A 14,434-nucleotide genomic window follows, 5' to 3' on the forward strand; every position below is an offset into this window, starting at 1 on the left:
ATATTTGTGAAATAGTAAAAGTATTGATGGAATCTTCTAAATCTGTTCGAAACCTTTGCAAAATATCTGAAATCTTTCGGAAATCATTGCAATTTTATCAAATCTTTGCAAAATATTTCAAATATTTGGTAATATTTGTGCAGTTATTTTAATCTTTCGGAAATAAATCATATCTTTTAAAATCGTTGCGAAACATTTTTTTAATGTTCGATAATACTGATGAAATTATTGAAATATTTGTGAAATTATAGAAATCTTTGTGGAATATTTAAGAAATGATTGAAGTCATTGTGAAATCTTTTAAATATATCCGAAATCTTTGAAAGCTTTGTGAATTCATTAGGAAATCTTTGTTCAATGTTTGAAATCTATCTAAAATCTTTGTGAAATCCATCTGAAATCCTTGAAAAATATTTGAAATAATTGTGAAATCTTTGAAATCTAATTAAAATTTTATGAAATCTTTGTAAAACCTTTGTGGATTCTCTAAAAATCTTTGCGAAATATTTGAAATATTTGGGAAATCATTGAAATCTTTGTAAAGTCTTTTGCGAGATATTTGAAGTCTTTGTGAAATAATAGAAGTCTTTGTAAAATCTTTTAAATCTATCTGGAATCTGCAAAATATTTGAAACCATTGTGAAATCTTTGGTAAATCACTAAAATCTTTGTGAAATGTTTGTAAAATGTTTTCGAATTCTGGGGAAATCTTTGCGAGTTATTTGAAATCTATCTAAATTATTTGAAATCTTTGTAAAATCTTTATGAAATCTTTGAGAAATGATTGCAATCTTTGTCAAATCTTTTAAATCTATCCGAAATGTTTGCGAAATCTTGGGCAATCATTGAAATCTTTGTGCAATCTTTGAAATCTTTGTGCGAACTTTGAAATCTTTGTCAATTCTTTGGCAATATGAATTTGATACCTGTATTTATTATTTTTCGTTGATTTATTATTTATTATTTAAGTTCAATTTTTTCATAGTATAATATTATTATACTATGTCCAAATTGTACCATTCAATATTATAAATCTATGCACCAGCCCCACTCTAGAAAAAAGGCTCCACCGCGTCTGATTAGCTTCATGTTCTCTTAAAGATTAAAGTTTACTCGCTAGAAACCCTTTTGCATGTAAAGAAATATTGTTAAAAATAAATTAAAATTTACATACCTAATACAACTTTGATGAGCGATCCATCTTCACCAACTGAGCCTTTGAAAGTTTTACTGTGTTTGCCAGTGGTTACATTATAAACCCTGATATTTCTATCCTGACAGGCAGTGAGAACGTGCTTTTGACTAGAATCAACTTCCATGTCGTAAAGCGTCGTCTTTCCTTGTGCGTTTTGTCCTCTCGCAAACTGCGGTGACCCTCCAGGTGTCTAAAAAACATAAAAATAAGTATACTAGATGAAAATATCGTCGTGGAAATCCACATGGAAAATTAAAACCTTCAGCGCGAAAATTGAAACGTTATTTTTAACTGCGAATAATGTCCCAGTGGGCACAAAATTTGGCGAAGTCTTTACGACATCGTTACGACATCTTTACGACAACTTTACGACATCCTATGTCCATGCCGTTACAGTGTCTTTACGATATCGTAAAGACATCGTTAGATATTACGACATATTTACGATATCATAAAGATGACTTAACGACATGGACATAGGATGTACTAAAGTTGTCGTAAAGATGTCGTAAACATGTAATAAAGACGTTGCCAAATTTGGTGCCCACTGGGGTGTAAGAGATAGACAGAAATAGACAAAAATGACCTCGAACTAACTTCAGACATGAAGAACAGTGCAAATAGTGTCACAAATTTGAAAAAAATTGTGTCATAAGATTTTTCAAGTATTAAACTTATGTGTAGTCCGAATTTAAAAATGTATGGTCTAAAATCAAAAACTGTGCAATGGAAATGACCTTTATTCTTTAAGCAAAATGTCCAGTTGTCTAACTTAATACTTTTTAATTATTATAAAAAGAGTTAAATGTTTATTTACAATATAATTCTTTACTTCCAAAATGATCAAAATTCCTATTTATTTATCGCAGATTTCACAATCTTTTTCTCATTTACCTCTTTAACTCGTTTTTCTACTTAAATGCGAACCGAATTCATAGAATGTAATAATGAAATTTAATTATTTTTGTTTGAAGATTCAGTCTTTTCGATCAAAAAGTCTACTATTCAATTTTTGGTTCATATGTTCGAATTAAAAATTCAACTGATTTGTAAACAAAATCGTCTTTTTGGCTTAAAAATTTAACATTTGGGTACAAAATGAAAATTTTTTGTAGAAAATTAGTTTCCTTTTATTGAACATTAATCCGCCTGAATCAAAATCTTACTACGCCATTTTTAGATAAAAACTTTTCTTTTTTAAATTAAATATTCAACCATTTTGTGAAACATTTTTAAAAACGAAAAAATATAAACTAAAAAATAATTAAATAAAAATTAGACTAACATAACATCCATTGCTCAAACTATTTAATTGAAAATTTAACTATTTGTTTGAAATTTTATGTACTTTGTTGGAAATTCATCATTTTTGGTCCAATTCTACTGTTTCTGTTTTAAAATGAAAATAATTTGCGGACCCTAATAAAGAGGTGTACATAGTTCAAAATTTCAGAAAAAAAACTTTACGCCATTTACGCACGACCCCTAATCACCCATTGAGAAAATTTTTCGGTGTGTTCAAAAATATTTGTTCGAGGAAAAGTAAAAAAATAGTGGCATTAGTGGACAATTATGAGAAAAAAGTATACTTGGTGTAATTTTTATCAAAACAGTGCAATCTATCGAAAAAGTATCAATAGTGCGGAAAGCCGGTGGCCTGGGATCAATTCATGAGTCTATATATGGTTTTAACATGGAAGTTTATGTAAATATTTACGTCTAATTCTATATTTTTACCAGATATTTAAATAAAAAACCGCCAAGAATGAGAATTAACACCCTTAAGTGTATATTTTAATATTATGAAAAAATTACCCCTTGAAGTTGTCGGAAAATGATGCTCTTATCAGCGCCACAGGACACCATCTGAAGCTGGTTACTCTGATTCGTCTGATTGAAGAATCGCACTGCCGTGATCGACGAACTGTGGTCATCAAGCGTTTGTAAAAAGTTGTATCCTTGATCGACATTAAAAACATGAATAAGCCGATCTCGCGACGCGCTCGCTAGAAGCCTCGGCATGTCTAGAGAATAGCGCGTGTATTTCGAGTACTCCAGGCACAAGACTTCCGCATCGTGAGCTTCTATTAGACATTTTTCTTCTAAAGTTGTGACATCATGCACCCTAATGTTACCAGATCTAGAAAAGAAATGAAAAGTGAAATGTGTCCATTATTTTTCTTTCCAAATTTCACATACTTTATTAATTAAATATATAAATAAATGATATAATTACCTGTCCCCTGAAGCTAACTGTTTTCCATCAGGGCTCACCCTTATAGACCTAACGCCGTTTCGGCCGTCGTAAGAAGCGTCGTTTTTCTCCGTCGAACCGGCTGCAGCCAAGTCCAGATCTTTTAAATATGTTAATTCAGGATCTACGTATAAAACTTTTAATAATTCCTGCAAAGAAAATATAATGGTGAGAAAAATTAAAGAAAGACCAATGGTAATCTTATGACGCACCACAAAAAAAAATGCGGATGAATTTAGTATTTGATACATACGTTGCTATATATATTTCTTTTGTACAATGTGTCGTTTGTGGAAAGTTCTTTCTCCATGTTCCATACGCGAATTGTATCGTCACTAGAGCATGTGATAAAACTATTGGCTGGCATGGCACCGATAGATTCGGGTCCTGTGGGATACATTTCCACGCCCCAGATGCAGGCCGAATGATAGAGAAAAGAATGGGATTTTCCCACCCTCCTAATATCTCGGACATCCCAAACGTAGAGACTGTGATCGTTGTAGACGCAAGTAAGCTTGTTGTTTTTCTCGTCAAACGCCAAGGCTATCGCATCTGGGTACCTCGCGTTTGGCGGATGCTGGGACATGTGACTAGAAGTAAATAATTTAATTAGTATTTTTATTTACTCAAAAAAGTAGATCCGTCTATTTAATCTGAATGGCTCTGGAGAATATTTTTAATTTCAGACTTCCAAATTTAGCAATTCGTTCAAAGTTATTCTTTCCAAAATTTTTCATGTTTAGCTTGAATTTTCTTCAAAAGTTAAAGATTCTTTAAATTTAACAACTTGAAAAATGTAGAACATTTTGTGTTAATAATTACAATCCAGGGTTTTAAAGTTTAAAGACTATTTTTTTGATTTTTTTTTTCAAAATTGAAGTTCACATATATTTATGAAAACACTTAACCAGAAACCTTTCTGAATTTAAATCGTAGAAGTATGAAAGGTCCTAAAATGTAAACTTATCGCAAGTGACTTTTGTAAATTACAATAGTTTCCAAAAAATGGAGACTTTAAATTTCAACCTTTCCAAAATTTAAAGCATCTTAGTTTTAATGCTTCAAAAATTTGAAATGTATAATTTGGAAGATTTTCCAAATTTAAAGCATTTAAGTTTGATTTTTTCAAAGTTTAAATGTCGTCAACATAAGAAAGCTTCAAATTATAGTTCGTCAATAAATAAGTTTTCTAGTGCTATCATTCAAATCTGCAAGATTACAATTAAATCCTTAAACTTTAAACAGCAAAACTATTCATTTTAAAAGCGCCTAAATAAGAAAACCTTCAAATATTAAAGTAGATATACAAATTTAGAAAATTTTTCATTTTAAACTCCTTTTTCTAGATGTTTAAGTATTAAAATTTAGAATATTTTTCAATTACAACTCTCTTTTCCAAGTGTTAAAGTATAAAAATTAAAACTTTCTTTTGCAGGTGTTAAAGTATCCGAATGCAGAAACTTTAGAAATGAAAACTCCTTGATTTTTAAAATCATAAAATTTAAAGTACCTACATTTAAAATCACTCAGGAAATTCCGTAATTTCAGAAAATTAGATGTAGAAGCGTCCTTAAAAGATTTGATCTTCGAAACATTGAATTGAAAATCAAGTAAATTTTGAAGTTATCAAAATGAAAAACGCCTAACATTTAAAAACAATTCAGAAAGTTTTCAGATGCCAAAGAATCCAAATTGAGAAAAATAAAAATCTTGAAATATTTTTTAAACTTTTGAATTTAAGCCGCTGCAAACGAGATATACCGGATTAAATAAATGGTAAAAACCTAATTTTTAAAAATACAACTTTAAAAACATAAAATTAGATACAATTATAATTTGGAACCATCTGGAAAGATTGAAGCGAAGATTTAGAAGCAAATAAAACTCCTTTGAATTTAACACTGATCCTTATTTTAATTTAAAAACTCACCTAATGGACAATCCATGCGCCACGTCAACCCCCAAATAATGGGTTCTGGGTAACGTGGTGATGAATTCAAGATTCGAGGGACTAAAACACCTGACAATTCCTTCGGCACATCCGATAAAAATATATTTGTCTCCGACCGACATGCAATTGGCACTGGTTGTCTGGAAAGAAAGTGCAAGCAGTTAATAGAGTTTTCAATCAAGCTAATTGCTCTCATACGTCGTAACTCGACATTATCATTGAGAGCACTTAAGATTGGCGTGTGCGGGTAATTCGCGAAACACAAAGTGCATCGCATCTATGCATCACTTACCCGTAACTCGACCCATTTATCAAGTAGTCGTCTATTGTTAAATTCACACAAGAGGCCCGTTTTCGTGATTGCGTATGTGGAATCTGCCATTTCTCCTCTGCCGCAGGCAACGTCAACGAAATCGTTGTTCCTTTGCTCCCCTAGTATGGCAGAACGTCCCATCAAAGGCACTGGTTCCTTGTACTGGAAAATAGAAATGTCTTTTCTAAAAACTAGGAGACTGGGGAATTTCCTTTTATCAAGCGAAACAACTTTGTGGACTTTCATTTTTATTATTATTTTTTAAAGATCGAAATGAAATCTACTTTCTTATAAATAATCGTATGTAATGCAATTAGAGCATGAAAAGATTCACAATTCAAATCATATTTCCAAACTACCTCCTTTTCGGCTCATTAGAGAAAAATACATAAAAAGGAAATAAGAGGGAGAAAAACGAAAAAGTCAAACAAAACCAAAATCGCACTTTTTCGTTATTCTTTCTCCGTCTTTTTTACACTACCGGCGAATCAACATGTTTAAAGACCTACTTAGATCTCCTTATCAGGGATTATTTATAGGAAAACTACAAGATTTGATTGACAGATTCTTATGCTAATTCAAAATTATACAATACCTGTGTATAAAACTATAAATATTTTCACAAAAAGTTACTTTGCCTAATTTACATTTCCCCGTTTCAATTAAGTTCGTTGAAATTCATAATTTTCAAAAAAAAGATATATTTAAATAAATATTGGGAATTAAAAATTGTAAAATATTAACTCCCTATGCATAAATGTATACATTATAATCCAATATTTTTTCTACACTAATCTCGACACTAATCAAATTTTTGTTAAAAAAATCAACAATTACAATCTTAAATTAAGGAAGGTTTATTTTGATGTATATTAAAAAATTCAAAATTGAATGATTAATGTTTGAAAGATAATTGTGGAAATTTCTCAAAAAGACAAAAAATTGAACCTCCCGGTGAACACTTTTTCTTTTTAAATTTTTTATTTCATTTTTTTATTTGTTATAACACAGAAAGAAAATACCACTATCGAAAACCATACTCATGATTCGTTTCTATCTGCAGGGTTTGCGTATGAATATTTCAAGAGTTCTTTTAATTGAGGTCAAATAATTTTTACCTCAATTTCTTGAAAGAATTATTTTGATTAAAATGTTTGTAAAAAGAATGTTTTAAATATTAGCAATTCTAGAAATGTATAATTTTTGGATCGTTTCTTTTCTTATTTGGAAAATATAATAATCTAAATAGGTAGGTTCAGAATCAACAACAAATTTTTTGATCTGGGCCCTATGATCTATTTTCCTCAAGCTTCATAATTTACATATTGGCAGGTTTCTAAAATGTACGTATTTTATATCACGCGTAATGTATGTTATAATTGATTTAAAATGCCATCCTGGTACTTATAAAAAAATAAGGTTGCCAATGGGATGTTACATAATTTTGAAATTTACAAATCATTTTATTAAAATTTCAACTGGATACTTATAAAAAATAAGTTTTTCATATGGTTGTACGAAAACTGGATTATAAAAAAATGACACCCGCGTTACCTATACAAAAAAGGTAATCTGAGGAAGATGTTAGAAATCACTGTTATTTGGCGTCGTTTCTTTAAATACTGCAACTCGCATACTTCGATAGTGGTATTTTCTTTATGTGTTTAAAAAAATAAATAAGTAAAATAAAAAAAGATTTTAAAAAGTGTTCTCGGGGAGGTTAATTTTTCTTTAGAAATTTTAAGAATGATCTTTCTAATAGTTTGACTTTCAATTATTGATTATACATACGTCAAAATAAAACTTCTTTAATGTTAAACTGTGATTGTGACTTTTAACAGAAATTTGATTACTGTCGTGAACACTGTGGAGAAAATATTGGATTATAATGTGTACACGTATACACAGGGATTTAATCTTTTAGCATTTTTAATTCTTAATATTTATTTAAATAGATCGCTTTCTTTTTAATGATAAATTTCAATGAAATTGATTGCAATGGGAAAATGTAACTGATGTTATTGAAGAACCGGTTACAAATATCAGGAAGGTTTATTTTATTAACAAAATCAAAATTGAGATCAGCTAATTTTTGTTACGATTGTTTCTTTATTCTTGTTAAAAAAATCATGTTTATACATTTATCAATTTTTCACTAATGAATGCAAAATTAGATAAAGTAAATTTTTGTAAAAATGTCTACAGTTTTATTTGCAGGCATTATGTGAGTTTTAATTACCATACGATTCTATTAATCAAACCTTGTAGTTTTCCTATAAATAATCCCTGATGAGGAGATCAAATAGGCCTTAAAACATTTTAGTTCCCGCATGTAGTCCGAAAAAGATAGAGAAAGAATAAAGAAAAATTGAGCTGTTGGTTTTGGTTACCATTTTCCTTTTTCTTCCTCTGTTTTCCTTTGTTATGTATATGTCTCTAATGAGCCGAAATGGAGATAGTTTGGAAATCTAATTTTCAAAGGAGAATCTTTTTCATGCTCTGATTTCGTTGCAGAAATTTGTTCATAAGAAAGTAGATTTCATTTCAGTCTTGAATTTTTTTAAATTAAGACCCTAAACTCGTGATTCGTTCCAATCTCCAGGGTTCGCTTATCAATATTTCAAGAGTCTTTTAAATGATGCATAAGTTTTTGAATTGTTTCTTTCCCATTTGGAAAATATAATAATCTAAATAGATTGGTTCAGAATCAACCACAAATTCATTTTTATAAATATTAAAATTCTTTGCTTTATGAAGTTTTAATTTACAAACATCAAAACCTAAAAGATCTTGAAATGAGAAATTTAAAAGAAAGCCCAAAATTCGGAATAATTCGATATGAAAGAAATTAAATTTTCTAATAAATTTAGAAAAGTTTTAATCGTAAACATTTCGAATTAAAAAGAGTTTAACGTTTTAACATTTAAATAATCCAGATTTTAAAGCACACACCATTTAAATTTACTTGAAAACTTAAAGCGTTCAGATTTTATGGTGTCCAAAATTTATTTTTCTACACTTGAATATTAAAGATTTAAAATTTTATAGATTAAAAAATTCAAAAAGCGTTGAATTGTATCGAAAGGGATTCGTGGAAGAAAAAATCCAAAATTCACAATTAAAGGAAATAGAATTTCGAAACAACACCATTTAGCAACGTTGAAAAAAAATTATGATTTGAAACATCTAAATTTGGCAATAATTGATAGGAACGAATAAAACCGGGACGTCTTTAAATTTCGAAGAGTCGAATATTCGAAAGAATTTTAATTTGAAAATAAATTAATTCAAAAATAATTTCAGAAGAGACTAAAGTAGAAGGTCCCGAAAAAAATTCCATATGTCGAAGCGGGCACATTTAAATAAGAAAACATTGCAAATTTCAAATGTCAAACATTAAGAGAAACAATAGTTAAAAATTTAGAATATCATTGCGTTCAAATTCGAATAAATTGAAAACTTAAAGCATATGAATTTGAAAAAAATTGCAACATTTAAATTTAGAAGAGTAAAATATTTTAAATATTTTAAACTGACCAACATCATAAGTCTGGAAAATCTATGGTGAGAAAGGTGAATTATGTTTAGAAATTATTCAATTTTAAGGGCTGCAGCTTTAAAAATGAGAACAACATCATTTACCAAAAATCTATTCAGAAACGGACGCTACTGAAAGTTTCTAAAATTTTTAAAAGTCCAGAAATTAATAAGTTCAAGTTGAAAAATTTTAAATTTATCAAAATTATTCAAAAAATGGCTAAACTTGAATAAATTGGAATTGAGAAATGTCCAAGTTCGTTACGTGCAAATATAAAACAATTTGCAATTCGAGATGTCCTAATTTGGTAACTTGATTTTGAAATGATCAGACTTGGAAACGCTTCAATTTAAATATCTGAAATTTAAAAGAATTTCAATTTGAATGCCTTAAAATTTCATACAGTTCTATTTAGAAATTATCATATTTAGAATGCCCTGATTTCTTCAAACTGAAAAATAGAATAGATTTTTTAGAAAATGAGCTCATCCTGGAAATTTCCCTCCCTCAAGACATAAACCTCTGGCGACTAAATTCGTGAGGCTTTTGATTTTAACGAGTGCTTGCAGATTCGTAATCCAATTCGCAGGTTCTAAAAACTGATAATTAAGAGCAAAAGGAGTAAACCTCTCCAGTGGAGATTGTTCAGATTTCAAGAAATACTTCAGTTCAGAATCGAGGATTGAGTTCAAATTTTCAGTGCTGAAAATATACGAGTTGAATCATATTTTTCTTTTTAATAATGAACAAAATAATTGCTTGAGATTCGTAGAACAATGAAATAGAGAAATCAGTTTTACCTTAGCACTACGCGAATATTCCAGGTACCAAAATTTGACGTGTCTGTTTCCCACAGTGACAAAGTAATTGCCATTTTCAGCAAAACACACAGCCTTAACTTTGCTCGAAACTTTGTTCGATGCCACCTTTACATTGTTTCTCCAGTCCCAAACGTTGACTATCATGTCATGCTGCGAACCAACGGAAACGACGTATTTGTTGCTTGGCGAAAATGCCTAGAACGAAAAAAACAACAAATTATTAGTTTTTATTCAGTCTTGACTGTACTGTAAATTAATCGATTTTACAGTTGAAGTTTTTATAAGAATATTACTCGACTTTTAAAAATTTCTCAAACTTTAATTAAAAAATCACGATTTGAAAATTCATCATACTTAATATAATTTATATAACTTTATTTTAATGTTTCATCACTCAAGGAAGCTTAATTATTAGAAATTCAAATGCCTATCAATAATCAATTTCACTTGTTTCAAGATCGATAGTTACTTTTTATTAATAGGGGAAACACGGAACTGCGAATATGAATTAAAGCTTCATTATTTCAAATTAATTATTAAATAATTATATTCTACAAACTACAAATCAAGGTAGACGTTAATTTGCACATGGATATGTAGTTAATTATTATTCAATCGTTCAATCTTGAATCTGCAGTGGGTTCTAATTTTAGTTCAGGAATGACAAATCAAATATATCTTCTAAATTAATATATTCTAGAAATCCTTTACTTCTGAAAAAGCTGAAAAATACCATATAAGTATTTCGCTTCAGAATTGGAAATTATTATAAGACTCCTCTGGGATCCATGGAAACTGAATTTGAAGAATATTTGTAAAGGTAACATAATGACTAAAAATGAAGTTATCTGATTCGTAGACACAAGAGTTATCTCTGAATGTGGTCCGAAGGGATTGTATGTACATAGAACTCCGTTATGCTACAAGAATCATAATTCTCGTTCTTAATGTTCATCCGTACGGTGCACGAAACGAGGCTTGAATGTCAATTCGAAGCTTTGAGAAAGGCGTCACGTTACAGCATTCTGCAAACACTCAGACTGTGAGAACTTACATTGGTGGTTTTATCTTTTTACTTAGAATTATTTTAAATCTTTAATTTAATGATTATGAAAAATGAAATCTGAATTTTGAATCTGAAATTTGAATTTTGGAGCGTTCAAATGCGAAAGACTTTTATTTAAAAAACTTTTGAATTTCAAAAAATGTATCTAATTTGGTAACGCGAAACGAGAATAAATATTTGAGTTCGGAAGAATCTAAATATATACTTCACAGTAACCGAACTTGTAGGAATTGTCATATTGAGAAATATGTATTTTATTAATTAATTTTCGAAAAGGCGGGATAGTAAATAATTTGAATTGGATTCGAGTTTGAAATCCTTCCAATTTAGAAACCATTAATTTGAAAGCCTTCAGGCTTGACAAATTTGAATAATTTTGAAATTCTGCAATTTGGAAGATTTAACACTTATATATAAACAAAAGCATTTCATACATAAGTTTTCTAATTAAACTACCTACCCAATTTAATTTTTTTTTAAACATGATTTTATAAACATATTTTCAAAAAAGGTAGATTTTTAAAACTTCCTAGGTATTTTAAAAGACCAAAAATCGAAAACGAAGAAATTCTAATTTAAATTAGACCAATTTTGTTAAAAATTCTAAATTTGGTAGAATTTTTAAAAGAACATCATAAAATCAGCAATAACCGTCCGACCTATTCAATTTGTATACTTACGACCAAGAACTCTTAAATTTTTTCGCTATTTTATTAAATTTCTCTTCTTGCAAATTGTCCACAAAGAGTTGCTTAATTTTTATCTACTTATTTTCACGCAAGCTAACTAAAACAATTTGTAAAAAATAAAAGGTGGACCGTTCTACTTTCACTCTTTCTTCAATTTCGGTGGGTTCTGAAACGCCGGAGACATCGTCAAATTGCATAGTTGGTGAATTCTGGTATAATTATTCCTCAATCATTTCTCCAGTTAAGAGAAGATTTTGAAATGAAACGATTGCAAATAACGCTCTAAAAGGGTACGAATGGATTATTTATTTCTCGTATGTATTTTATACCTACGCGCACTCATTGGCAAACGAGGCGTGTGTACATTTAAGGTCAAGATTTCAAGAACCGCTCCAGCGTTGAGCAACTAAATTCTTGGCTAGATTCTACGAGTACAGGCCCGCGATCTGATTGTGAGACTTGTTATTTGCACTTATGGGGATGTAGCGCGAAAGTCGATTTATTCAGTGATTTTGCTAAATGAAATTATTTTCAATGTTTAGAACAAACGGCAATGGAAAACATAAGGACGACAACTCCGTAAGGACCAAAAATAACATTTTAGACAATAAAAGAAAGTTTTTTTGAGAGTTTAATCTAAAAAAATCGATTTTCCTTTATGCTTTTAAAGTTGAGAAAGAATCCCAAACTTCAAAGATTAAAGTGTGTTATCAAAATAACTTCAAATTAAAATCGTCCGAATTAAAAAAAAGTCTGGTCTTGAAGAATTATAGGGTTGTAATACTTTCGAGCTTGAGGTTCACAAATTAAAAAGCCTTTAAGATTTCAAAAGTCAAAATTAAGTCATCAAATTCATAATCACCGCAAACGAATTTGAAATTGATATTTAAAAAAATTAATTTCTGAACCTTAAAAGAAAAAATCGCTTCGGAGGAAGCTTTAAAGTGTTACGATTTCTTTCCCCTAAATTAAATAGCTAAAAATTCATATTGCTCAATATTCTTCCTTCTAGGTTTACGAAAAAAAGTCGCATCAAATGCCATAAAAATAAAAAAATGCAGGAGCAGACACTAAATGACTCAAATAATAAGTTTATTTGTTTTGGAATATAAAGCACACAATTCTCATTGGTTTTCGAATATTCTTTACACAATCGAAATAAACTTTAAAGTCAGAACAATTTTTTAATATTAGTCGTTCAGCTTGAACTGTAAAACTTGTCGACTTCAATTTTTTACAAATAAGAGAAGTTTGTGAATTGCATTAATATTTTAACTTCAAGGAATATTCTGTTTGGATATTGTAAAACTTTTAAATTGATCAACAATGAAGGTTTTAAATTTAAAACAGTATAAATTTGAATATGATATTTTTTATTGCTTAATCATTCAGACTTCACAGCCAAAAATGCTCTGAAACCAAGGGAAATAGGGTAATGTTTCAATAAAATAGGAGAATGAATTCTTTTAAATAAAATCAATATATATCAAATATTGAATTCAATATAAAACGACTTAAATTCCTAAGATATCGAGTAGAAATATATTGAAGTATATAGATTTAAATATAATAAATATATTTTCAACTAAATAATTTTCAACTAAAAGATGAATTTTTAACAAAGTAATTGATTTTTTAGCCGAACCGTTAAATTCAAAACCTGTAAAGATGAATTTTCAACCAAAAGTTAGAATTTTCAAGCCAAGAAGACGAATTTTTTAAAAGAATGTTGAATATTCGACGTAAAAAGTTTGATTTTCAACAAATAAGAGAATTTTGAAGAAAGAGCGATGAATTTTCAACTGGATAGTTGAATTTACAAGTAAATAGTTAAAGTTTCATTCAAAGGGGACGAATTTTCATGAACAAATTTAATTTTAAACTGAGAAAGATGAATTCTTAAAAAAAAAGAAAGCTTTTCCATTATAAAATATCAATTTTCAATTTATAAGTAAGAATTATTTCCTATATAAGAAGATGGATGTTTAACAAAACAGTCGAATTTTTAACCAAAAAGTAAGACTTTCGAAAAAAAGAATTATATTTTCAAACAAATGGCCCTATTTTCAAATAAAAGAGATTACCCCTCAACAAAGAACAATTGCATTTTTAAACAAGTAGTAGTTGAATTTTCAAGCCTAAAAGTCAATTTTTTAGAAGGCATTTGAATTATCGGCCTAAGAAGTTAATTTTTCAAACAATATAACGTTTGTAATAAAAAAATATGATTTTTTAACCAAAAAGTTGAATTTACAACCACATGGTTAGAATTTTAATAAGAAGAGACAAATTTTTAAGAAAAGAGATCAATATTTAACTGGATACAGTTCAATTTTCCTGCTAAAAAAATCAATTTTTAGAAGACCGTCGACTTTTCAAAAAATGAAGTTTATTTTCAACCAAATAGGTTAAAGTTTTGAATAAAAGAGATTAAACATCAACCAAAAATAGTTGCATTTTGAACCAAATAGTTAATTTTCAAGACAAAAAGACGAATTTAAACATTATATATATATAATTAAAAATTTATCATAAGGACAACCGCAGGATTTCGCCGGGAGCGGGTGCTAATCTGAAAAATTGCACCCGCTTCCAGCGAAATCGCGG

The 14,434-nt window shown here is 29.1% G+C and overlaps 1 protein-coding gene across 9 annotated transcripts in view; it reads right to left on the reverse strand.

Annotated features, from left to right (window-relative positions):
- LOC117175989 (mitogen-activated protein kinase-binding protein 1) overlaps positions 1–14,434 on the reverse strand; it is a 261,034-nt gene that overhangs the window by 27,635 nt on the left and 218,965 nt on the right. For all 9 annotated transcript variants that reach the window (XM_033365905.1, XM_033365902.1, XM_033365904.1 and 6 more), the window contains 7 exons: positions 10,052–10,267; positions 5,693–5,875; positions 5,380–5,540; positions 3,703–4,039; positions 3,432–3,598; positions 3,011–3,335; positions 1,175–1,385 (listed from right to left, as the gene is read on the reverse strand). In XM_033365905.1, the coding sequence (XP_033221796.1) occupies positions 1,175–1,385; positions 3,011–3,335; positions 3,432–3,598; positions 3,703–4,039; positions 5,380–5,540; positions 5,693–5,875; positions 10,052–10,267 (1,600 nt within the window). The remainder of the gene's footprint in view (positions 1–1,174; positions 1,386–3,010; positions 3,336–3,431; positions 3,599–3,702; positions 4,040–5,379; positions 5,541–5,692; positions 5,876–10,051; positions 10,268–14,434) is intronic.

The sequence above is a fragment of the Belonocnema kinseyi genome, chromosome 7 (genome assembly GCF_010883055.1).
Source record: "Belonocnema kinseyi isolate 2016_QV_RU_SX_M_011 chromosome 7, B_treatae_v1, whole genome shotgun sequence".
In the NCBI taxonomy this organism is placed as follows: domain Eukaryota; kingdom Metazoa; phylum Arthropoda; class Insecta; order Hymenoptera; family Cynipidae; genus Belonocnema; species Belonocnema kinseyi.